This window comes from Penicillium taxi (genome assembly GCF_028828555.1).
Source record: "Penicillium taxi strain IBT 34144 chromosome Unknown utg000004l_segment0_segment0, whole genome shotgun sequence".
NCBI classification, from domain to species: Eukaryota; Fungi; Ascomycota; class Eurotiomycetes; order Eurotiales; family Aspergillaceae; genus Penicillium; species Penicillium taxi.
Genome location: NW_026643206.1, coordinates 6,499,089 through 6,524,430, shown reverse-complemented (window position 1 = coordinate 6,524,430; position 25,342 = coordinate 6,499,089). Strand labels below are relative to the sequence as shown.

Here is a 25,342-nt window from a genome sequence, read left to right as displayed (position 1 = left end):
CCAGCGATATCAACTCCAAGTCGATTATAGTCGATGACCGTCCGCGATCAAACTTTGCAGTATTTATTACTCGTTTATAACGCCGGCTCGTGGGAATCTTACCTCAGTGTCCTGAGCTACTAAAAAGACTCCCGTGAATTTCCCCATGCCTAGCGACCTTTCTAACTTAATACTCCTATGATTGGAGTTTTGAGTGAATTTTTGTCGTTGAATTGAAAGTATCGAGATTTAGTCATCACGATTAATTTAAAGCTATTCACAACAAAAAGGAAAGAAAGCAAACAGAACGAAGACCTGAAATATAAGGATCCACTTATCCACTATAAAAGTGGGTCATATATCAATTCCGAAATACATAGGGACCTGCCCTTCACTTAGACCTCGGGATCTAGGTAAATCATGCGTACAGTTTATATACTGAACTCAGGACTTAGGTATGCAGAGCTTCCACCTGGGCAAGATTGGAAGGCTTGATCTCTTCAGAACCTTTTCTAACGTTCTCAGTTGTCCACACCTGGAGATGATTAACATGTCGTTCCCTATCTATCGATCCCGAGATACCGAGGAAGATTCGAGGCTACCACCTGTGTATCACACATAGGAGCAGTTTTCAGAGGCTCGGCGGGTTAGACTATCTATGTTCACATTGTAACATTGAAAGACTAGAGGCTAAAGTCCTCGAAATTAGTATATATGCCGATCAATCCATGGACTGAACCATCTCAACTCGTAGGTTTCTCAAATCCTAAGATCTCATGTTCTAAGCTATATCTAGCTCTCCCAGGTCCTACTCTTTGATTTTTGCTTTTTGCAATATCAAATTCAGCCCTATATTTGATAATGCTTAGGTACATCTATATGTACATTTTCGATATGGACAGCCATGCAGGTGGTTGGTATGCAGTAATTCTATCTATGACCACCCTAACAGTCATGGCCGACATCTGCTCAACCATCGAACAGACCGGAATTCCAGTCGAATACCCCTTCTCTATGGGCTACTGGTACGATTTAGCCAACTATTGGTCAGCCGCATGCAGTGATCTCAAGCCGAAATGTATCGCGGCACCATCTAATGCAGCAGAGGTTTCTCGAATAATCCTCGAGCTTCATCATTTCACGACGCCATTCGCGATCAAATCCGGAGGTCACATGCCAAATAATGGGTTTGCAAGCATTCAAGACGGACTCTTGATTTCTACTAGGAAATTAAGCCAAGTCAACTATAATTCTAACACCCAGACAGCTGTGGTTGGACCAGGTATCTCATGGGAGGATGCACAAAAAGGCTTAATTGGAATGGGGCGTACTCTAGTGGGAGGCAGAATTGGGGAGGTGGGAGTCGGAGGGTATACTCTTGGAGGTGAGCTCCTTTGTTGCCGAAATTGCTAATTTGGGAAAATATTCTCAGCTCATCATGAGCAGGCGGAATGAGTTTTTTAAGCACGCAATATGGGTGGGCCGCCAATAATGTCGTGAACTATGAGATTGTGATGGCAAATGGCACAATCAGTAACGCCAACGCTCAGGAGAATGTCAGTAAGTGAGATCAAAATAGAGTAGCAAGTACAGGGGCTAAATCTCAAGACCTCTTTGCATCACTAAAAGGAGGAGGTAATAACTTCGGTGTTGTTACTGCATTTGAGATCACAACTCATGAGGATCACAAGGTATGGGGTGGCAACTGTTTCTTCACCTCTGATAAGGTAAAGTATCTCTCTTCATCCTTGTTTATTCACTAGGCATGAAAAGGTCCTAAGAAACTAATGAGAGTCTCCTTGATAGGCACCCCAGTTACTAAAGGCTCTGCGAAATTTTGTGGACGACTATCCAGATGACAAGGCAGCAATTATCTTGACGGCCGAGCACAGCCTACTAATGAACCTCTGGATCATGTTTCTCTTCTATGATGGCCCTCAGCCACCGGTAAGAGTATTTGACGAATTTACTGCAATTGAGCACACATCGACGACCAAGACATGGGATAAACTTTATGATCTCTTGAAGAACAATGATGCCTTTGTTATGCAGTAAGGTTCAGAGGATAGTTATCAAGGTACCAACTCTAATCATTCGCAGTGGCCAGCGCTATACTATTGCCACCGAGACTAGCCCTACCGAGAAAACTTCAGTGCCAAACGCGACTGGTTCTACAGTGCTACAACAGTATTACGACTACTGGTTTAACATCACATCCAGTGTGCTAGAAATTCCCAATGCCATCGGCTCAATTGCCTTTCAACCAGTCCCCATGACCTCTCCCCAAAAATCACAGGACCGTGGTGGAGTAAGGATAGGATCGCTCTGTCAGCTATCAAAATCAGCTAACCAATTTAGGACCTACTCAATTTCCCGACTGATACCAACTGCATTATCCTCGAGATGGACTTCTCTTACTCGTCCTCTTCATATGATGAGAGAATCGACCAGGCCAATCAGGAGCTCTACCGAGGACTGGATAATCTCATACGGAAGAACATAGATGAAGGTCTATTACCTGATGTGTACCGACCACTCTTCATGAACGATTTCTACTTCCGGCAAGATTACTGGTCTCGTATTGACCCAGAATCAAAGCAGCTAGCCCTGCAAACCCGATTGGACGTAGATCCTCAAGGGTTTTTCCAGAGGCGGATGAGTGGCGGCTGGCGACTTGAATAAAGACAACAGCCTTGGAAGAGTCACAATTTAAGGTTCGATGCTTGTTTTGGGTATAGATTGAATCCCATTCTACCCTTACTTCCTGTTTTGCAATCTCTACTCGTTACTTTGTCTGTTTCGAATAGAACGTAGCTGTCCATGGGTTTCAAGGCTCCAAAGCACTTTTTAGCAGATTTCTACTCTATGATAGATAGATTAAAGGAGGGATAATTTAGTTGATTAACATGTTAGATTCTTTAAGTTGTAATTACACAGAGCCCGACTTGATGACAATCCACATATATTGTATCAATTACATTTAAAGATATCATGTGAAACTAGCGGAATGCGACATGCCACGCGAGCAGCAAAGGCAGATAAAACTTGGAACTTGGAACTTTGGAAGGCTCGCATGTTCCTGTTTCGTAGCTATAGGTAGACTTAGAATGGGACAAAGTTAGGGTTTGTTTGAAGAGTGGGGACATAGTATACCCCACCAAGTGACTAGGACGTTTGAGGTATGATTGAATAAGATAGACATATAGAGTCATTGTGAAGGATCAGCAAGAGGAAAGCGAATGATAGGTAAACTGTATGCTTTAATTCCTTCAAGCTCATTTCTCTAAATTAACATTGTGGACACTTCAGAGTCTTCGGGAAACATTCCGAAAAAAGGGTCTAGATCCTTGCCGTATCTCTAATTTCCTTGTATCCAAACTCTGCTCACCCCCAGATTTCCCGACAGTATTGCCTAATGTTCTATATAACGGGATGAGCTCGCCAAGTTGTTTGAAGTCCAGTGCTGGACATCTGGAGCATCTTCCTCGTTTCACTCGCCAACTTTCATGTGTCAATTGACTTGACACTAACATTCTTTTTTTTTTCTTTTCCTCTCATTACCTACTAAACCACACTCACTATATCAACCTAACTTTGGAACCTTTCGACTAATTTCTTTCAGCACAATCTATAAACTACATTCAAAATGCCTCGCCGATATGGAGGAATGGGCACGATGTTCGAGCTGGCTCGTCTTCTGCAGGTCTGCTCACTTATTGCCATAATTGGAATGGTGGCCAAGTTCATCAGTCTGATGGATGGAGAGAATACAAAGCCACCCAGCATGATAGTAGGAGTGATGAGTGTGGTAAGTGCATCTCATGCCATGGGCCCAGGGACCTTCCAAGGTCGAGAGGACGAAAATTAATTCAGATTCCATCAGGCATGCATCGTATGCTTCTACTGCCTCGCCACAGTCATTTTATATTTCCACGATTCACTTCCGTCTATCATCTGTACATTGCTCGACCTCCTCATGCTAGCGGGACTGGCCGTCGTAGCTGTGGAAATGGCCAGGCCACTCTGGCTCACCTCATGCGAGGCCCTGAGCACGCTAAACGATGGCGAAGCCATCAAATACGCCTTCTCCATCCATGCCGGTAACTATACCGTCAGCGTCAGCGGCGGCATCAACTACAAGGTGTGGATCACCGCATCCAAGAGTATCTGCTATGAGACCAAGGCTATCTGGGGAATCATCATCGCCCTCTGGTATGTTTCGCCCCAAGTGCTCACTACAAAATAAGTTACTAATCGAAACAGTATATTCTTCCTCATTACGACCGTTACCAGCTTCTTCTTGTGGCGCAAGAAGAAGCAGTTTCGCATGCTGTACGGCAAAAACGAGAAATACCTGGTTGAGATGGACATCCGCGATTATGGACGACGCCGATACTAGAGTGCTATCAGAAATGAACAAAAATTATGCACGATATTAAATTGGAATTTACGGGGGAAGCTCGGGTTTGAGATTATGTTTCAATTTCAAGTGTTTCAGGCGTCAAGGCGCCCATGTCCAATACAGCGGTTCAAATTATATTAAACCCCATGAGAACTCTATAAATTTGAAATTGCCATTATATAAATGCAACCTATTTCTTCGTACGCAGTAGACAGTAAAGATCAGGCAACGTCTAGAACTGAACTGCCTCTACCCTGAACTGACGGGTGGGATCACTGCAATTTCATCTCCAGCCTGGATAATCACATCTGCATCGACATCGACATCGACATAATTGCCCTCAAGACTGATGCCACAGCTGCAAAGGACTTTCTCCTTGATGCCGGGGTAAAGCTCCTCGAGGAGAGGGAAGAGACGGGATAGCGGAAGAGGCGCAGGAAGGCGCTCGGTGTTTTTTGAAGTATATTGGGAGGCTGTGGCAAAGTAGTGGATGGCAAATTGTCCAGACTGGGGCTGAGGTAATGAAGCCATTCCAAGGTTGTATTCAAACGTGGGTTTGGAGAAAAGTAGAAAGGAAAATAATACGTTTTGAGGAAATTTCTCATTGCGGGGTTGTTTCCTCACCAATGTTGACGGGTAAATTGGTTGTTTTGGATCCCCTTCACTTCAGATAGCACCGTGTTTCTAGATCGCCTACTGCAGTATGTGTCAATGTGTCATGTCTTTAACAGAAGAACTGGCATCCAAAATTGTAGTGTATGAATGTGCGTACAAACTATATCGACCCGTTCCACAACCTCTGCCAACAAGCCTCTTCATTCATACTGATGCAGGCATCCAGCTTTCATCAACCGTATCTGCGAGAAAGATCGTTGAGCATCTCATTTCTCACTCTGCAGAGAAAGATGTACCCCTAATTCCATGCGCAGCAGCATGCCTTACTTAGCCTGCCCTCACGACTAGAATCCAAGTTCAGAGATTTCATCATATCAACAGAGGAAAGCGGATCTAAGAAGATTTCAGCCACAATATTATTTTGATGCATGTACAGGCTGACCTCTTTCATCGACTACTAAATGCACTTTTTGTTGGGAAAGTTGGGCCATGTCCTGGACCGTTAAAATCGACATTAAAAGTTCACGCTTCAAAAAAAAAAAAAGCTAGGAAAGTCCTTCCTGGGCAATCTGAGTCCAAGATATTGTGGGAGGCTGGTCTGGGGGATCCTCAGATGTATTCCCCGAAGAGAAATTTGATTCAAGGTGCGAGTCGGTATCAGCAATCGAATTAGATTGCTCAGATTCTCTTTTGAGATTGTTCATGAATGCCAGGCAATGATCCCGTGGCAGGGGAAGGTCTAGGTAGTCAAAGCATATACCCAGCAACTGTATATAGATTGGAGTATTAACGCTGAGCTCCTGCACAATAGTCGGTGTAGTAATATCGGTAACTGGTGCAACTGGGTCACCATAGCGATGAGCAATTATATCTTTGGCCTGTTGGGCAATTTAGTCGCGATTCTCATACTAGTCAATGAAGGATGCAGTATCCAGCCGATTAACACTGTACTCTCGTCTATGCTGATACAAGTTCAGATCCTGGTTACTAAAGCCCTGCTGCCAATAGTGTTTAAGAGACTCGAGCTGCCGTGGCAGTCCAGACAGTCGTTGTGAGAGTAACAAATGAGAATGTAGTCATCACCACATAAGGCATGCATGAATTGAATACCTAGGCAAGTATGCGGTCTAATGTATTGACATGACGTTGGTGTTTCCTAGATCGAAGTCAGCAGTGTTTTGATGAAGTAATCCTTGTTTCCGATGATGGTCTTGCCGATTTAGAAACTTCTGGCTAACTTTATCTGATGTTAAATGGCAGACTGGTTAAATCATTGAATATATATATATATGCCAACCAGAGTCTATGTCTTGCTGCGAATAACCATTGAAACGATTATTCGGAAGAACCCTTGGAAAGGTCACTAGATTGATATTCAACACTAACATTGGAATATCGTGTAGCCGTCTTTTCTTAAGAATATAAACTAATTCCCTATCTTGTGACCCATGTAGCTAAACTTGGAATTTTTGGCGCTGCAGTCAACTCAAAGCCCAGTGAGAGATAGCCAAGTTCCTAAGTCGGACGGTGATTTTTGAACACCCAGGGAGTCGATTGGAATACTATGCCTAGGTGAATTATCTCATGGAAATATTCCAAGGTTTCCGTACTTCAGAGACACCTGAACAGTGAAATCTCCATAGTCTACAGTTTATACTCTATTCAATTCTCAGCCAAAGCCCGGAAAGCCTTAACGAAATCCGATTTCAAATCCTCCCAATTCTCCAAACCAATACTAATCCGCAACAAGCGGCGATCAACAGTGGTATCCGTCATAGTACGCCACTCGATAAGACTCTCAACGCCACCAAGCGAAGTAGCATGATGGAAGTAATGCAATTTACTCGGCAACGCCTTCGCAAAGCGTTCTTCCTTCATAGTAATTGAGAACACAGGGCCGAAACCATTCGGCATCTGCTTAGCCAGCCAGTCACCCTCAGTCTTCTGAACGCTAACATGGAAGACTTCTGCAAGCACAGCCTGGATAGCGGCCTCATCAGATCCAGCAGCTGGGTTCGGCGCATGTAAAGCCGTGTGCAGCCACGATACGAGACGGGTGGTATTCTCGCTCTGGCGCTGAACGCGAAGCTCCAAGGTTCGCAGACTGCGCACGCCGAGCCAGCCTTCCATGTTACCCATGACGCTACCGATGAAGACACGATCGCTGAAGAGCTGCTTATACCAGTCTTCGCGATTAGTAGCCAAAACACCGCAGAGAACGTCGCTATGTCCACCGAAATATTTTGAGCCAGAGTGCATGACCATGTCTGCGCCGAAGAGGAATGGGTCCTGGAGAGGTGGTGGAGCGAAGGTGCTGTCGACGATGAGGTATGCGCCGCGCGAGTGGGCTTTCTCCGCGTATTCGGCGATGTTGGAGGCCGTTCCTTTGGGGTTGAGGGGGTTTCGAGAAGTATGACGTCACCTGCTTCGAGTTCGGAGGCTGCGCAGTCGAGATCAAGCTTTTGGAGGCCATTGAGGCGGGTGAAGAGGGCTACTACGCCGAAACAACCATGGTATCCATCGCCAATGGCAATGCGCTTGGGATTGAGGAGCGTTAAGGCGGCATGGAGGGCGGAGAGGCCGGAAGAATAGCTGATTGCCTTGCCATTGAGAAGAGATGAGAGGACGGCTTCAAAGCGGGTGAAATTGGGCGCGGAGAGGCGCGAGTAGATGTGGGAAGTGGGATCATCAAAGAAGTCCGTCTAGCAGAAAAGTTAGCATGGGAATATCGGTTATGTAGTGGTATGAAATCGCATACGCTCTCACGATCTGCATATGGAATTAAGTCATCGGGATTATTGGAATAGCGGAACGTGGTTGAGACGTGAATGGGAGGTGCGACATCGTCCACTACATTCAATACATCATCCGCGTGTATAGAACGTGTAGAAGTACCAATGGGTTGTGACATTGTGATAATAGCTAAATATGTTCCGGGAAATATGCACAAGAGGGTGAAGAGATATAATACATCCAGAATAACGCCATCGATGACTCCGAGGGGAAAGAGGGGCTATCACGTAATTGTCACGTGGTTCAGAGAAGTGTAGATAGAGGAGGTCATTATGAGGGGAAAATCATGAGACACAATTATCGACGAAGAGATTGCATGCGAGAGGGTTCTCGCACTGATCCAGGCAATGCAGTCTTGAAAGTGTTACGCTCTACATCAGTATCAAACGCAATGGAGATATCATCGTGCTCGATCGGATATTCAGGCATATCGAGACAGACAAACTTGGACCCAGGATCGTCATCTCTCTTCGGTAGGGCAAATTTGGCATCAACAATGCGAATACCAAACTTGCCGGAACGGCCGAAGGACTCGACATGATCCGTGCCTTTGAGGACGAAATTCATGCAGCTACCGTACTGGAAATCCGCAAAGAAGACCAGTAGTTGAGTTACTTTTTCCTGTCGTATGACCTGGATTCGCGCCAGGTTGGCCTCCCATTTCTTGTAAATGGGGACCACCATGCGGCGACGGGAGATGGTAAAAGAAGAAGCCATCCTAGGTCTGTTAGCATCTGTAGATAAATGAGGAACAAGTACATGACTTACGAATCATATATCACCTTGAACCCAGTAACTGCTTCTTCGAACGCATGAAGATCTAAAGAGTAATTAATGAGGAGACAAGTCGAGGTGCAAGTTGTGACAACATACCCTGTAGAGAGCCGAAGTCAAACCGACGAATCATTGGTTTAGTGGTAAGTCTCTGAAGCAAATCCGCAACCTGCTCGGACTGTTCAGGGCGAGTGAGATTGTCCGCCAGCGAAATGGTCAGATCCTGCTGTGGTGGGCGGAACAAGCTCATACCCGTCCTTCGATTGACATCCAGGCCAATCTTGAAGTATCCAGGTCCTAAATGACCGTTAAAAAAATGCTTATAAAGAGGTTTCTAAGGCTGAACTTACCCAAATTAATACGATCAGTAACGGATCCCCACTCGGTAGCAACGAATGCCCTCAAATGTTCCGATAGAATGGTCGGTCCATAGCCGTGTTCAACGTTGGCATGAGGTTGATCAATCACAGAAACATTTCCGGCAGGGAATTGCAGGTGTGTAATCGCTGGTCGACCACTGGCTGCGTCGGCCGGCTCTTCAATGGCATATCCTCGAATGGGGATGTCCGGAGTTTTGGTCTCATCTTCTTGAGCCATCATGCCCAACAACAATGCATGAACCCTTGTTCGTTCTTCCACTTCGTGGAATGTCAAGAGCATAGATCGTGTGCGACCTTCCTCGGTCACCTTGAGTAGCAGAGCTGGAGCCCCATCTTCTCCTCTGAGTAGGCCGAAAACCAAGGGGGATCCTTGACCCAGAACGTGCTTGACACAGCTGAGTGTCTTCACCTTGGGGCTTGTGAGAACGGTCAGCCGGAATCCTCGATGAGCACTTCGTGAGCCAGTGCCCTCGGTCACCGTAGTCAATCGTTCAAACAGGCGAACCCGACAGCGCTCCAGAGGATCCGAAGGGAAGGCCTTGGGTGTGCTGGGGTCCATGTATTGGAAAAGCTTCAAAGTATTCTCAAATACCACAGTCTCACCGGCTTCCGGGGCAAGAGTTGACTCTGACTTCTGGGTGTACTTGACAATGTTCCAGAGCATTTTGAAATCCTCGTCCTTGAACATGACGTCCAATTCAAATCCTCGGGGAAGTTTTACTCGCATAGAGTTACTACGGACTTGCCAGTCTACATCATCCCAAGTCGGGCCCTGCTTCCTATCGGACTGGATCATGACATTGACGAGTTGACTCTGACTGGTGATGGCAGCGAACACGTACCAGTCTGTGCGCTCGCGAATGATCGTCAAGCAGCATGGCATAGCATATTGCTGGCCTTCTTGATCGTCTCTGGAGCTGACACAGGCTTGCACGAACATGCTACCATAGCTGAAATACCGACTCGTATCTCCCAGTGGCATCATATAAACTATGCTTGGGGTCTTGCCGGGTTTGTCAGCCAACATCGATCTAGTGGCCGCTCCAGAAAGCACTGCGGACACGTCCGGAGCAAAGAAGGGATATCGTAGCCAAACACTGGTGTCCAAGTGGCTAGGGGACCTGTCATCCTTGAAAATGGTAGCAAGGATATTGTTGCGCTTTATAGACATAGACAACGATCGCAGGTGATTCTGGATGTTGAGATGCAAGCTAAGGAGATCCGCCATCTCTTTATCGCCAGTGGTGCTTGCCACGGCTAGACATGCATCAATACTCATTCTGCCATTGCCAATACGAGATAGCTCGTTGTGCACAGGCACAATGTTCTCACAGATCCAGAAAGCCTTTCCAAGATCTATGACGGCCTGTTTGGCGGCACTAGGGGGAGCCGATTTAGAGCGGGCAAACGCCTCCAATCGTGTTTTTCCTCGCAAAAACCACCACATCGCAGCCCGAACCCATTCTGTCAATGATGTTTCCATCAAAGGTTTGACGCTCTCAGCGGCCGATCGGAGGTGACCATCATGTTGAGCAATGTATTCTCTGAATTCAGTAAAGGCGACATCGCCAACTTGATTGGCAACCGAGCGCAAAGTAAACTTGGAGGTTCGTGAATCCGACGAGGGCAGCTGGCTTGACTGACTTGATGGGAGGGACTTTTGCTTTGGGGGAGAGGCCTGTCGCAATGGTGCAGATTGCTTTTCCTCTTCGTAGGGAGGGGCCTGCACATACACTGGAGACGGTGGAGCAAGCTGAGGAGGGGTAGGTTTTCCTGGGCTGCCTGGTACTAGGTTGGGGGGAATTCGAGGGTCAATCGGGCTCAGACTGTCGGGGCCTCGGTGAACGGTCGGACTTGGTGGATTTCGAATGGAGTGGACAATCGACTTGACGGAGGGGCCGTTGGATGTGACCGAGATGGGAGGGACATTGTAACACAACTCATTCGGTGTTTTAGGGCTATGCGAAGGAAGATCGGGACTTGAAATTTCGTCATCCTCGTACTCTTCATCATCATCATTATCATCATCGTCGTCGTCGTCATCCACCGGGGATGTGTATTCTTCGTATGTATGATGTAAAGCACGGCCTTCCTCAGCCTGCATCTGGTTGCGCACCCGCTCCGCAAAGGAATGTGAGTCCGGCGACCCCCTGAACGAGATGCGAGAGCCTGGAGACTTGAGAGTGGTCAAGAACTCTGCATCTTGTACGTTGAGCATCAGGGGTATTCTCTTGTTGTGATTGGGACTTGTTCCACCACCGGAGGCCTGCGCCCGTTGGGTTCCATCGCCCAGCGATGTGTTGACTCTCAGTGTCGGTAGATGAGGGCGGGATGGATCTGGAGATCGAGGCGGTTGCGATGTCTTCATTTCTCGTGACCGCTGAAGGGCCCGCGAGATCTCGATGGTTGGGGTATCTGTTTCATCCCCACCTTCTCCCATCACATCGGGAGCACGTTCCGAGAAGCCGACTCGGAGGCCCTTCCCTTTGCGAGGGTTCCGTATGGTCTTGGATCGTTGAGGCTGTTCCTGTTGAACTTGGGGTATTGGATGTGATTGGGGTTGCGGCTGAGGTTGCTCGGGAGACGTAAGTTCATCTTCGGTAAATTGAACGGTAAAGGCGGCGTGCTTGTCAGATGATGGAGATATTTGGTAAGGAATTTGAGGCAGCGCCACATTGGGGAGATGATGAGGGGCTAGGGCCCGATGCGTCGAAAGTGGAGGAGGCTGAGGAGGCTGATACTGCTGCCGATGTGGTTGGTCATGCGACTGCGACAGTTGATGATTGTGATGATGGTTTTGATTAGAAACAATACCCTTCACGTGTTGGTCGGGCAAAGGTCTTGAAGTAGCCAGAAAGTCTTCGATTTGCTTATCGGAGGTGACTTTGATTTGACTCTTGTCCTTGGAGAAAAGCTTCTCTCTCCAATGGGGTTTCTTGGAGGGCTTGGGCTGGTCAGCAGCGACCAAGGGAAATGGGTCATTAGCAGACATGTCGAGACAGAAGAGATGATAAATCCTCCTTCATCGCACAGCGGAGGTAGTAGGTATCGACCCCGCCCAAATAGGGTATGCAGAGACGAAGTAGGAATAGAAATAAGAATAGCAATAGGAATAGCAATAGGAATGGGAATATGAATGGCAATGACAAGAAGATCGACAAGTCTAGTTGAGATGGATGAGAAGAAGAGAGGGAGATAGTGGTAGCTCAAGTCAGAGAGAGTAAAGTAAGGTAAGGTCTTTGATAGTATTGAAGAGATAGTGAAAGGGGGGAGAAGTACAACCTTGGGTAGCGCCCGTGTTGAAACCAAACTTCAAAATGAGGGAAACTTATTAGTTAACATTACTCCACATGATCTACGGAGAGATATTTTAAGACTACTTTTGATTATAGTAATAAGTTGTACTACCAAGTGGATATCTAATGTGGAATGTTCTCAGAGAAGGTCCACTCTTAAGTCTCAGGTTTATGGGATATTTCATCTTTCCAGTAACTGGATTGAGGCTGATACGAGTCTAGACTAGAATATTAATAGGAAGGAGTTATAATACAGTGTACTGTGTTGAGTCTCTGCTGTGTAATATGTACGTATGATATGTAACATGAAGAAACGTACACAGTAGATGGTGAAACTTGTATTAAACCTGATTAGGTAATGTGGAGAAGCTGACGACTTTGTTACGTCGACCTTTTGTTTATACTATATATAATTTGTTACGTCTTTGTCTTTACTTAGTACTATCTCTCTCTATTACTTAGTGGAATTATATCTAACTTCTACAGAGTAAAGGTGATTTGAATATACCTATACATGTTCTTATGTACTCGCGGCTTTCCACTTTGGTCTTTACCGCAATGTTGATCAGGCATGTCATCTCCGCTCAGGAATACCTTCCTATTTGTCGGGACAACTGGGCATACGTCAATCATCCCCTTGATGAAATGAATGGAATCTGTACTCCGTAGACTGATCGCCTATCATCTATGTATCTATAATACGACTTTCAACATCTCTACTAAAAGGCCACTTTGTGGCTCCTGTCAATTGTGGAACTCCACCCCACGACCCATACTATCACTTCTGTGTAGTATCAGACAAAGTATCCTAAATTAATGCGAGATATTTGTTTGTTTAATTGTTTAATAGTTTATTAATTAACTAGTTAGATCTCTTGTACGGTTTCAACTTAAATAATTGAGAGTGGAGATTTGAGTTAAAAGTTGAGTTAGTTCAACTTACATAACTCTGTAGATAGCTGACCATGTTAAGTTAACTGCTTCCAGTATTTCACGAGGTACCTGGTACCTAGTTAGTTATCCATATTTACCTTATTATGTAATCTTGGAAGCGGGTCAACCCTATCGTAATAGTGGAATAGTGGACCCAAGTGAAAAATTATCAAATGGTTATTCGAAGATTCTTTCTACTGTCTACTATGTTTCATCCACGATATCTCACCGTATGATTCTTATTGTAAATTGCCATTACAACTGGGTTAGATACCCTAGGTTTTCTCCAAAGCTGACGATACTTTTCCAAATAGGCATTTTATCAATCATCAATAACATTTGAATACTTGAACTAGCCTTAATCTGGAAATGTTCCAAGGCTGGAACCCTGGAACCTCTCTCAAGCCTATTATCGACTGGTAACTGTGTACTACATCTAGGGCTATTTACCTAAGGAGGACATATACAACTTCAGCATCACGGAGTACTCCGTAATCATAGACCTATTCCTCGGTAGAAACTACCCCTAATCCGTGTCTGTGCTCCACACCGTTTAGCTAATCAGCCACAGGGTTCAATCTCCACAAATAGCCTGAGACATTGCCAACGAGAAAGCCATGGCTTTGATGCTAAAATTGTATTATTTGTCTCGCTTGAAAGTCGGATCAATTACCGATTAGGAGAAGTTTGTGAAGATTCCAAAATCACAGCATTATCGTGCCCTAATATAAGGGGGACTTATGATGACTGTACTGTCTGCTCTGAGACAAACAGCTAATTCTGGAGTAGTCAGCCACATATCCACCAACAAGGCGCAGCAGCAAATAATTCGGAATCTCTTCATTCCCGGGTCGTGCCGTTGACATCAAAGCTCCACGACACTACGTACCCAGCGTTCGCGCTCCCTCCCCTCTTCAACCTTCCAACCCCCTCTCTTTCCTCCCCCCTCACCCCTCCCCCCTTACACCTAGAGCGGCGACACGAAATAAACACGGGATCTCCCTGGCCTTTACTCTCCGTACACATCACGATCTGACCATCGAGAATCCACATCTGAAACATCCTTTGGATTCGACGACGACTGGACTGGCGAAGACCCTGGCTCGCCCCTTCCCCACTCAAAAAACAACGTGGATTCCATCATCTATCCCGGGGGCTGACCTCCCCTAGGAGGTCATCCCGGATGCCCGAGACACACAAGATGTCTGTCGACTCCACGCGCACCTCGTGGGATACTCCGTCGGGGCCCAAAAAAAGTGGGAAATGCTCATACGACTGCCCCCAACCATGGCGAGACAGTCGGAAACGACGACGGAGGCGACAATCAAGCTCTAGTTGTAGCTCGATCTGGTGTATGGCACTCCTGTGCCTTGTACTCTTCATCTCACCTGTATCGGCGGCGCTACTCGACTTTGAAAACTGCCTTGATCAAACCATCCTCGACTCTCTCCCGCAAACCCTGCAATGGGTGCCACTCGACGTCGCTGTACATTTCAATCTGACCGATCCATTACGACCGTTAAATGTCACCGTATATGGAAATGTATCTGGTACTGCAGACTCATCAACCTACCCCTCGATAGACGATCCATCTTGGAATAACACAAACTCGACGACGGGAAAGATTGTTGATTTGAGCATCTCAAATAACAGATTCACTACACTTCTTACCTCGTGGGATGTCTTGGGTTTCACTCCCTTTAGTAATGCCTCAAGGTTCTGTCCATCGGTCACTCAAGGGGACTGTCCGCTAGGGCCTGTCTTCTACTACAATCTGTAAGCTTTGTCGGGGAGCTAATTGATATCGCCTAATTCTAACTCTTTTGTAATAGGACTGATCTGACAACCCTGCGCGCCTTCTCCGTTCAACATGATATGCTCTCATCGTTTCGCTTCGCAACGATTTCCTCGACCTTCATTATTCGATCTGGTGATGCCTCGGACGTTCAGCTGGGTTGTATAACGGTCCCTATAACCCCCGACTTCGGCCCAACCCTGAAAAACGCGTTGATTTATGTGCCTGTTGTTATTTTGATCTTGGTCGCAATTGCAACGGTCACAGCCGCAATATTCACCCCCTGGGGCACGACGGATCTCTTCCGCTGGACCAGCAATTATGGCAGGGACGAAGATGTTCTTCGACTTGTCACTCCTGGGTTCGCCGATTGTCTGCAGTATCTTCAATTTGTAGTATTGACGGGTTCATTGTCATTGAATTATCCAGGCTTCTTCCAACCTGCAGTGAGTCATGGATCTTGGTCCGCTCTCATGTTCAATCAAAGCTTCGTCAATGGAGGCAATGGCAGCAACCCGATCGTGGATGGCGTCTATGCGGTCAATGGCACGTACGGCCTGGATCGAATGAACCAAATTGTTGGTATGGTCGGCACTCAAGATATTTGGCCCGGAATGATGGTGTGGCTTCTCGTCATCCTCGTCAGTATCACACTGTTTGTTCAGATCGTGTTTTTGGTGCGTTGGGCTCGTCGCGAACTGGCAGATAGCGCTGAGCAGGACCTGCGTTCCAAGAATATGCCCTTCACTGTTGGGAACGTTATTCGAATCGTGTTCAATTTTTTCCTACTTCCTATTATCTCCCTCTCTTTCTTTCAGCTCGTGGAGGCAGGCAGCTCCCCTGCCTACAGCGTGGCACTGGCCGCCGTGGTGATTGTCGTCCTCATTTGTTTCTCGATATGGTTCGTTCGAATCCTTGCGACCACCCGACCGAAGGCCCATCTGTTTGACGATCTTCCCACCGTGCTCTTGTACGGACCTCTCTACAATACCTACTTTGACGATGCGGCGGCATATGCAATGGTTCCCATCTTCCTCAATTTTGCACGTGGTATCGCCATTGGTGCTTTGCAGCCCTCGGGCATTGCGCAGGTGGTTTTACTGGCTATCTGTGAAGTGGTGTCCGTGCTGACGCTCATCGCATTTCGGCCATATCCTGGACCAACCCACATGAATCTCTACCAATGCATTTTCTCCTTCTTCAGATTCTTAACTATCATATTGAGTGTGGTTTTCGTACCATCTCTGACCGTTTCATCTGCTACTCGAGGCTGGGTTGGGTATGTTATCCTCGTCTTGCATGCACTGGTCTTCATCTTTGGCTTTGCCCTGAACGCCCTTCAAACCCTCATTGAGGTTCTAGCACGACTGCTTGGTGCTGGCGGCGCCACTCGTGGTGGTTTGAACAAGGTTTTCGGAGAGCGCCAGCTGTCGAGACGACAGGCTCGTAACAACGTCGCCCGACAGAGCATGGGCTCGGAGGCGGCGATGCTTAGTGACCGTATATCGTCCCAATTTGATGGCTCACGGGCTCGCAGTCTTTCAGGTAGTTCAGCGATGTTATTGAACCGTAGTGATGGGCGAGCCAGTGCTTTCCTGGATCAATCTAGTTCATTTGGGGGCTCTCACAGTCGTGCCGTAAGTGGTGGAGTGTACGCTCACTCTCCTACCGCATATACAGGAGCAGGCGGTTATTCTAGCGCTTCACCCAGCAGCAGCACATTTTTGGGTTCAAATCCCCGTGATCCCTACTACCGCCCACCAAGACCTGGACGCCAAGCTCCACAACGTGGCTCAACCAAACACAGCAAACGAAGTTCTCGAGCATTTATGAAGACAGCCCGACCATTTGATTCAGATGAGAATATTGCTGATATGGCAGGCCCATCTGGTCGAGGTACTCCCGTACCTGCCTACCTTCCAGCATCTAGGGATGACATGGAGTTGGATGATTCCGGCCAGGGGAAGGACTATGCAGTCCGAGAGGTCGACTTTTACTACCGCTTCCGTGGCCCGCCACTCTCTCACACCGGTACCCGTAAATTGAAGACTGGACCAGCAGATCCAACTGGTCCGGTCTCCTCTGCCACTGGATGGTTCCGAGGCCTTTTCCAGAGCAAGACAGTTGACAAGGGCAAAGGATTCGAGGTTGTTCGAAGTGCCAGAGCTCCTCCTCCTGGCCTTTTCCCAAGAGGTGGATACAATGAGCCATACCAAGATGATCCCGAAAATGGAGGCACTGGCACCCACTCGCGCAATATCTCTGCAGAATCTGCAGAATCATCCGGATCTCCAGGGACTCCAGCGTCTCCCGATGTGCCATATCGAGACTCGGAAGGTGATATTGAAGCCAAAGTGTCTAGTAAACCTCGACCTCCAGTCTTACCTCCATTGAATACAGGAGGAAGCAGTATCGAGTTACCAAGCCGAGACAGCCCTCGTCACACCCTGGCTGCGGGCTCGGAACATGATGTAGGAGATATCTCAGAGAATTTACCCACCCTAACGGAGACAACTGTTCCTCAACCGCAACACGGCGTGGAAGCTCCCCCATCAAATGCAAGTCTCCTCCAACCAGAGCGTTCCTCGGCTGCGCGGTTACCGTTCAGCGCTAGCAGCTCTCTCTCTCGTGATCGAGGCCTCTCTCTTACGTCCACCTCTGGATCTATGGGATCCAGCAATGGCCGTCAAAGGGAAACCGAACGACCATCGAGCATGGGATATGTCGCTCACCACCGCACAAAGGACAACATTCACGAGGGAAGTCCCGATGGGCCATCTTTTGCTGGCAGCCAAGCCGAGCTAGTGAACGAACAAATCCAAGGGGAACACCCTTAAAACACCTCTCCTAACCTCTCCTCATCCCCATCTTTCCCATATTCCACCCTCCAATGTGTATTGGCTCAATATCTGGTGACTTGGATCACATTCGATACCAAAGAAACGAGTTTCTTTTCTTCTTGTACCTCATTCCCGGTACTTTGGTTCTTTTCTTTGGAACATTGTTGTTTACCCGCCTAAAATTTGCTTCAAGGCGTTACAATGAGTTAATAATCCTGGGGATAAACTTCCTTTTTTCTATTGAATCCTCGTTGGGCAAACTCCCAAGCTGGTTTGATCGACTCACTTTTATCATGAATTAGAATATCTTCTCTAGGTTTCATAGGGATTCAAGTGCTCATGTGTTCTGAAAGAAACCTTGTAAAAATACATTTACCTAGGTACCTACTAGTTCGCAAGCCACATAATTAAGTCAACTGGTACGCTACTTACTTAGGTACCATGGTTGGCATTTCTACAACGCTAGAATCTTAGAAAATATAACCTTATTTTGTCACGTATTAACAGCTAGTATCTACATGTACTTGTACTAGCTACTATCGACACCTTGATTTAAAACCTCTAGTTAGTACTGCTGATTCGATTAGGGCAGTTGCCCGACTCCATAGGATCTAACCTTGGAAAATTCTTTACTGATTTGAAACAGCCCTAAGGAGTCAACTCAAAAATGGAGAAAAGTAAATTAAAGGCCTTGAAGTAAACCTCAGTCTCTCAGGGGTCAACCCTTCAGAATCAAGATCTCCCAGCCTCCCAGGAGCCTCATCCTTTAAACTCACACTTCGAGTCCTATTCTGTAGAAGGTCAGAGATAAAGTCCTCGACCTTAAGCCTACAGTGGTATAGAAACTGCCGTTCGCCACCGCCCACACACCGACAAGCCCCACCGATAAGGCGACCGGGCATCGTAACATCACCTGCTTTCGCTTCAGACTTGCATCAGCGTTGGATAAGTCTCAGTTGAAGTGGTGCAGACTGGGATACATCTGAGATAAACATCTGTCATAAGTTATTGGTGCAGGTCACCTCCATTCAAGCAACTGTTGCGTTTGTATCATTATCACAAGACCTCCAACACTGGGTGTTTGGGCTGTGATCAGACCTCTTGAATCATCTGAGATAAGGCCTGGTGCAGTGATGGTTGGGAATCAACTCATATAGCCTTCTCGACACTGTTTCAAACCCTAATACTAATACAAGGAGATCCGACTCCTCTGGCAAGTCGATATCATGTCTTCAACCACATCCCCACCCGCCAGCAGTCCTCCCTTGCCCAATGAGCAAATCCAGACAGGTTGGAATGATGATGGCGGTCAACACACGCATCCTATTTCAATATCCAGCAGCTTGAATGAAAGTGCCATACAAGCTCACCAGTCAACTGGATCTGCTTTGGACATGGATAATGAGGAGGTAGACGGGAACGCACGTGCATCTAAATCACTTCATGACTCTGAGAGCCAAGTGGATGTACTTAATGCTGAACCACTGGAAACATCTATCCAAGCTCACCAGTCATCAGCTGGATCTGACTTAGAGGTGGAAATTCAAGCTGAAAGCGAAGTAGAAGTGAACGCACGCCAATCTGAATCACTTCATGAAGTTGAGAGCCCAGTGCAGGATACACAGGACCTATCGATTGCAGGACCATCGACAAACAACGAACAAAGAAGCTCTCAATGGCCCACAGGGATTCCTCACGAGCGCAAAAGGCGACTGACAAGTACTGGTCAAGAGCATCGTCTGCAACGCACACGCTCTGGCACGGCCGAGGGAGCCATGGTGGAAAGGACATCCTTACCACATCGATCAGCGTCATTGGCTATCAGAAGAAATCATTCATCGGTGCCTGGTTCATCCCGCGCCACGGCGATTGATATCACATCATCGCCCCTAGACGAGACTCTAGGGCAGAGGGACAGCCAGGTTGAAGAGGATGTTCTGTCGGATCCTTGGTGGCAAAGCCAGGAAGCAGAAAGACTTGTCTCTTATACAGGGAGACCACGTGGGCATACTGAAGCAGCGAGATATTCGAGATATCCAGACATTGGATTTATCCAGCGTCAAGCAGACGAGATGGAGTACTTGAACTCAACTCGAGCCCTGTTGTCAACATCAAGAGACTCACAGGCGTTGGCAGGTGCTCAAACGAGACTGCCACCATGGCAACCAGACTCGGAGGTGTCAAGTTGTCCGATTTGCAAGACTGTCTTTAGCTTTTGGTATAGAAAACATCATTGTCGAAAGTGTGGTCGAGTAGTTTGTGCTGCTTGCTCCCCCCATCGAATTACAATTCCCAGGCAGTTTATTATACGGCCGCCCGAAGCTCTTGAGTCTCCCGAATCTTCTCCTACTATTTCACGGGAACATACTATTGATCTTACTGAGGAAGATCCGTTCTCAGTTTTTGCGTACTTCAATCCTGCCTTGGGGGGCGGAGAAGAAGTTCGACTTTGCAACCCATGTGTCCCTGACCCCAACCCCAACCCACTTAACCAAAATCCACTTCACGGTGCCTTTCAACCTAATCCTCTTCAACCCAACCCACTTCGAGATCCCCGAACACAAGGCCATCGACCCACCAATTCTCTTCCATCGACGATGGGCGGTTCGTCTTCCCGCCCTGGTGGTCATGTACGTTACGACTCAATTGATATTCCAAGGCTGTTTCTAACTTATTCTCAGGGCCAGCGCGATGGATCTCCCGACCGCCATCACTCCGTCCGTCGTTGGCTTAACCCCGCTCCCGACATCAGAGTCGCAATTCGTCCTAGCTCTCGCGTTGTCCCTGCTCGGAAAGTCCGTGAAGAGGATGAGTGCCCGATCTGCAAGATCGAGTTTCTTGCTACTGAGCGAATTGAAGAGCGTGAATCGCATATTCGTGATTGCATATCTCACTATGGCTCCCCGGTCCCCAATACCGAAGGTCCCTCCATCCGAGGACGCCTTTCTTCCCCTGCTCCTCATGAACCCTTCCAAGTGAACTTCAAGGCGACTGAAAAAGACTGCATCGGTGAAGGCCCTGCTATCGAGTGCTCGATCTGCTTGGAAGATTATGAGGTTGGCCAGGGCATGATTCGACTCGAGTGTCTTTGCAAGTTTCACCACAAGTGTCTGATCGGATGGTGGAAGCGCCGTGGACCGGCAACTCTCCCGAAGGAGTGCCCCGTCCACAAAATCCCTACCTAAATTATGCGATAGGAGGATATCAACACGGCCTGAGGCTTGGTGTAAAAGATTGGTTGGAGATAGGTCGGATGAACCAGTGAACTCTTATTTTTGGCACCCAAGGGAGCTATCAAGGCGAATAGACTACTCATTCAAACATTTACAAATATGATACCTATTCAATGCTAAAATTCGTGAGTGCACTAGTCTTGGATTGACCATTTTGATATTCTTAACACGGAAAGCCTAGAAATACAGCACCCGTGTTCATGTATTCTGATAGTGAATTGAACCGAACGACCCAATAGATCCATCCCCAGATGGTAAAAAACTACCTTCCAGTAAAATGAATCCCTACCCGAACGAATTCACCCATTGAATTCGGCAGAGTAAATATTTCCAACAGGCAACTTGAGTCTGCTCGCACTTGATTTTATCTCGACCCGGATTCCATATTCTAGGCGTATAATTTACAGGCTTGAGAAGCTGACCTGGCCGTCTTTCCAGAAAGTCGCATCGAAAGCAAGAAAATCTTTCCCAGGGAATTAGTGAAGATTTGGAGAAGTTTGGTGAACACTCCGAGCCCTCTTTAAAAGGGTTTCTTCTATCTGTAGAAGGGATGAACCCAAAATCAAGATTATTAGGTACTAGTTAGTCTTTAAGCTACTCAGGCAAGCTTGGAAGAAAACCGTGGGCAACTCTCTAGATTTACTCCTAAATAATACCTAGGTAGTCGAGTTTATGTAGTACTCTACCTGAGCTTTCAGAAGCCGTATACTAAAAATTTCACTTTTGGAGGCTTATTGAATAAAATTTATATATACCTGGATACTGGCAGCTTTAGTTGACCATAGCCAAGATTATGAACCTCAATATTCTCAGGCATAGTTTTAAATTAACGAGATTTCGAAGGATGAGATCAGCCTAGACTCTATTACATTAGTCCCGCATTGATTAGAAGGATCATGAGCCTGAGAGTGCAGCTTGCCTCATAGTAGATCCGTTCTAACTTCTAAGGCGTAAATAAGATCCACCATTGCTATAAAGGTGGAGTTGGTACCGGCCACGAGGTAGATTGCTTCAATGTTGATATAGTTCGGCCAATCAAGACGAAGCTGACATCCTAGATGTCAAGTCACGTGTCTGGTCAACACTAAGGATGATCCTTTAAATTCCTTTTGATCAGCCATAGTTGAGAGGTCCGCCTAAATTGTTCCCAGACCGGTGCCCTTGACTTTCAGCTCTAATCTGGCTCGAGAATCGGAAACGGTAGAGCAGAACCAAGGTGCCTTACAGCCACTAACAGCCGTTGCCAACGCCAGGAACTTTCCTAGATCGGCGGTCGGTAGTTGTCTCCTCCGTTCCCCGTCTTATTGCTGCCACAGCGCAGTGGATCCATGAACACGTAGGTTAGTAGATGCATATTATTGCACTCTATTCTATCTTCAGGACAGGGATTGTGTGCTGTTGACTGGTTGCTTAAGCGTGAGCCCCGCTATCAATTCCCAAGACAGTAACAACGGAGTTTGTATGCCGTCCAAACAATGTCTGAGTACCCAGAGCCATCTCAGTACTTACTGGGTCCTGAAGAGTCCGGCAGTCGGGCCACTTTTAATATGGGGCCCCATGGGGACGCCTCGGAGAGCCCCGAGGACTTCCAGGCGGAGGCCAAACGACCTAGAGCTTGTGAACCCTGTCGCCAGTTAAAGGTCCGATGTGATCCCGACCCATTACATCCGGATGGCTCTTGTAAACGATGTGCCAAATCTCATCGACCATGTGTCGTCACCGCGCCGACGCGCAAGCGCCAGAAGAAAACCGATAGTCGTGTCTCCGAGCTTGAACGCAAAATTGATGCATTGACGGCGACATTGCAGGCGTCACAGGGTAACCAGTTCCCCATGGCTCCACCCGTGCAACCTCCCGAGACCTCCACTGCGCGCCGGTGGTTACGCGAGGATTCCAATGTTATCGGTCGTAAAAGGAGTCGTGAAGGACTTTTAAGGCCTCAAGATTCTCCTGATTTGAATCAAAGCCCATATCCAGAAGATCAAAAGCAACCTGCCGCGAAATCCTGGCGTCGAGCTGGCGAGACAGGCCCACCAAGGCCCGTTACCCAAAACACTGGTCCCGATGTGATCGACAGAGGGATAGTCAGCGCTGAAATGGCCAGTGCAGCTTTTGATCGGTATGTGAATGACATGTCGCTCGAGTTGCCCATAGTTGTTTTCCCTCCGGGCACAACAATGGACGATGTGCGCCGTGAAAAGCCCGCTTTGTTCCTTGCGATTGCCGCCATTGCATCTGGGCCATTTAGCAGGGAAGTTCAAGACGCACTTCTCGACGAGATGTACCGATACATCGCGGATAGTATTGTGGTCAAGGGCCGTAAGAGTCTTGATCTTGTTCAAGCCTTGTTGGTCTCCTGCATCTGGTACATGCCACCAGACAACCTGGAAGAGCTCAAGTTCTACCAACTGATTGGTATGGCCGTGACCTTGGCTATGGATATGGGGCTCAACCGTCGCTCCAATGGAGACTTAAGACCCCTTCATCAAGTGCGAGAAGTTGTGACTCGAGATGCAACGAGAGGACCCATGGACCTAGATGGACCAGAGGTGAGACGGACGTGGATGGGATGTTATTTTTTGGCGATTCAGTGAGTTATCTATCCCCTGTAATAAACAACCTGGCCAGAATTAACAATATACAGGGTCGCAACAGCACTGAGACGTATGCAGACGGTTAAATGGCAACCGTATATGGATGAGTCAATTCGAATCCTAGAAACTCACCCGGATGCATTACCATCCGACCACAAGCTGGTTTGGTGGGCGAAGCTTGGGTTCATTATGGAGGAAGCTGGGTCGCAGTTGACCAGCGAGGATCCGAAGTCTGTGATCTTATTTACAGACAGCAAAACCCGATTCACAATTAAAGCCTTTGCGAATCAGCTAGCGCAGTTTAGAAGAGACATTCCAGAGGAATATTGGACAGGTATGCTTGTTTTCTCCTCTTGATACCTATTACTTGTTTTGACTGTGATATCTAGTACCCTTGGCCCATACGCACTATACGATCAATCTTTTCGTGCACGAATCCGTCATGGGAATTGACTGTAGAGACAGCATGATCCCCAATTTGCCTCTGAATGAAGATCCCGATTTGCCACCCTCAGCAGTTGCCCCGTTTATCGATGCACTGACGACCTGTATTCGTTCGATCCATCAAACTTTCGACGTAATCATCAACACCAGCATAGATCAGATGATATGTCTACCGACTGTGGCTGTCGCTCGAACGGCTTACGCGATTGTCAGTCTCATTAAGATTTATTCGCTGCTCACAGCTCAGGAATCGCGCATTGGCCAGGTAATCGACATGCAAAGTCTACACATAGATTACTACTTGGATAAGATTATTAGTCACTATGGTGCTGCCGCAGTTTTGGACGGTGGCCGTGCTGTGGCTAAGTTTGGCAATATTATTACAATGCTACGCAACTGGTTTCTCAAGAAGAGAGACAAAGGCAGTGAACTGCGGGAACTGTTTGGCGCCGAGCTGCGATCAGATACCCCGACTGAGAAACCGTCGGTATGTTCCCCCTTTCCTGCTCTTCTGAAGATCTCGATCTTAACATGATACCATAGTTCAAAACGGGAGCTACGCATGTGGAAATTCTCAGTGATCTCGCCATGGACGACCCCAGTCGAATACATCACAGCCCACTAACTCATCTCGTACGCCCTGTCCAAAGCACCAATTGTTCTACACCAAGCCCGAACCAAGAAACGAATACAAGCGCCACTAATACCCCCGCAAACTCCAATTATAGCCTAGAGCAGCCACGCAGAACGGGCAGCTCAGCGAGTAAAAATTCCGATACAAACATACGACAACCTACGCCAACATGGTCCTCGACATCTCCATTTTCACACCCTATACCAATGTCTCAACACCCAAATATGGGGAACAATAATCTCTACCAATCCTACCAACCTGCCACAACTGACTCGTCACATCAGCAATACTCGCTTATGCAGGCGCCGACATCGATGGGGCCGTACTCCAATATGCCTGGCGTATCAATGCCGCCACAGCCACCAATGGGGATGTACCCTAATGTTGGGATGCCCCCGGGTATGCCTCCTTTTGACCAAGATCAGTTATTGGGAAGCATGTTAGATGATAGCTTGCTTTCATTCCCATTTCCCTTTGAAGGCAACTTCCAGTTTTAGAGTGGCAGACAGACTGTCCACGGGTGTTTTATATCAAGAAAAGAGGTTTATACATATTGTCTAATAAAATTCCCTTTAAAATCCATTGAGTAAGAATTTTTAGAAAGGGGGACCACGGAACGGAGTAAAAATA

At 47.2% G+C, this 25,342-nt stretch overlaps 9 protein-coding genes across 9 annotated transcripts; 5 read left to right on the top strand and 4 right to left on the bottom strand.

The window, feature by feature from the left end:
• Window positions 1-840: 840 nt before the first annotated feature.
• Window positions 841-2,661, top strand: N7495_007332 (FAD-binding oxidoreductase; the record flags this gene model as incomplete). Its single annotated transcript, XM_057209983.1, has 6 exons — window positions 841-1,363; window positions 1,426-1,539; window positions 1,588-1,706; window positions 1,786-2,030; window positions 2,080-2,287; window positions 2,338-2,661. 6 exons carry the CDS (start codon window positions 841-843, stop codon window positions 2,659-2,661), a joined length of 1,533 nt encoding a protein of 510 aa, XP_057063757.1.
• Window positions 2,662-3,625: 964 nt separating this feature from the next.
• On the top strand, window positions 3,626-4,378 carry N7495_007331 (uncharacterized protein; the record flags this gene model as incomplete). The annotated part of the gene is made up of 3 exons (XM_057209982.1): window positions 3,626-3,787; window positions 3,863-4,191; window positions 4,243-4,378. 3 exons carry the CDS (start codon window positions 3,626-3,628, stop codon window positions 4,376-4,378), a joined length of 627 nt encoding a protein of 208 aa, XP_057063756.1.
• Window positions 4,379-4,630: 252 nt separating this feature from the next.
• On the bottom strand, window positions 4,631-4,912 carry N7495_007330 (Molybdopterin synthase sulfur carrier subunit; the record flags this gene model as incomplete). Its single annotated transcript, XM_057209981.1, has 1 exon — window positions 4,631-4,912. The coding sequence occupies one exon, from the start codon at window positions 4,910-4,912 to the stop codon at window positions 4,631-4,633; it is 282 nt and encodes a 93-aa protein (XP_057063755.1).
• A 1,746-nt stretch (window positions 4,913-6,658) lies between these two features.
• N7495_007329 (cystathionine gamma-synthase) lies at window positions 6,659-7,907 on the bottom strand (the record flags this gene model as incomplete). Its single annotated transcript, XM_057209980.1, has 3 exons — window positions 6,659-7,344; window positions 7,419-7,698; window positions 7,755-7,907. 3 exons carry the CDS (start codon window positions 7,905-7,907, stop codon window positions 6,659-6,661), a joined length of 1,119 nt encoding a protein of 372 aa, XP_057063754.1.
• A 179-nt stretch (window positions 7,908-8,086) lies between these two features.
• N7495_007328 (uncharacterized protein) lies at window positions 8,087-8,473 on the bottom strand (the record flags this gene model as incomplete). Its single annotated transcript, XM_057209979.1, has 1 exon — window positions 8,087-8,473. One exon carries the CDS (start codon window positions 8,471-8,473, stop codon window positions 8,087-8,089), a length of 387 nt encoding a protein of 128 aa, XP_057063753.1.
• Window positions 8,474-8,609: 136 nt separating this feature from the next.
• Window positions 8,610-11,935, bottom strand: N7495_007327 (uncharacterized protein; the record flags this gene model as incomplete). The annotated part of the gene is made up of 2 exons (XM_057209978.1): window positions 8,610-8,860; window positions 8,914-11,935. 2 exons carry the CDS (start codon window positions 11,933-11,935, stop codon window positions 8,610-8,612), a joined length of 3,273 nt encoding a protein of 1,090 aa, XP_057063752.1.
• Window positions 11,936-14,373: 2,438 nt separating this feature from the next.
• N7495_007326 (uncharacterized protein) lies at window positions 14,374-17,804 on the top strand (the record flags this gene model as incomplete). The annotated part of the gene is made up of 2 exons (XM_057209977.1): window positions 14,374-14,948; window positions 15,005-17,804. 2 exons carry the CDS (start codon window positions 14,374-14,376, stop codon window positions 17,802-17,804), a joined length of 3,375 nt encoding a protein of 1,124 aa, XP_057063751.1.
• Window positions 17,805-19,033: 1,229 nt separating this feature from the next.
• N7495_007325 (phosphatidylinositol-3-phosphate-binding ubiquitin-protein ligase) lies at window positions 19,034-20,992 on the top strand (the record flags this gene model as incomplete). The annotated part of the gene is made up of 2 exons (XM_057209976.1): window positions 19,034-20,437; window positions 20,489-20,992. The coding sequence occupies 2 exons, from the start codon at window positions 19,034-19,036 to the stop codon at window positions 20,990-20,992; spliced, it is 1,908 nt and encodes a 635-aa protein (XP_057063750.1).
• Window positions 20,993-22,515: 1,523 nt separating this feature from the next.
• N7495_007324 (putative C6 transcription factor (War1)) lies at window positions 22,516-25,209 on the top strand (the record flags this gene model as incomplete). The annotated part of the gene is made up of 4 exons (XM_057209975.1): window positions 22,516-23,630; window positions 23,685-23,968; window positions 24,024-24,565; window positions 24,622-25,209. 4 exons carry the CDS (start codon window positions 22,516-22,518, stop codon window positions 25,207-25,209), a joined length of 2,529 nt encoding a protein of 842 aa, XP_057063749.1.
• Between the last annotated feature and the right edge of the window lie 133 nt (window positions 25,210-25,342).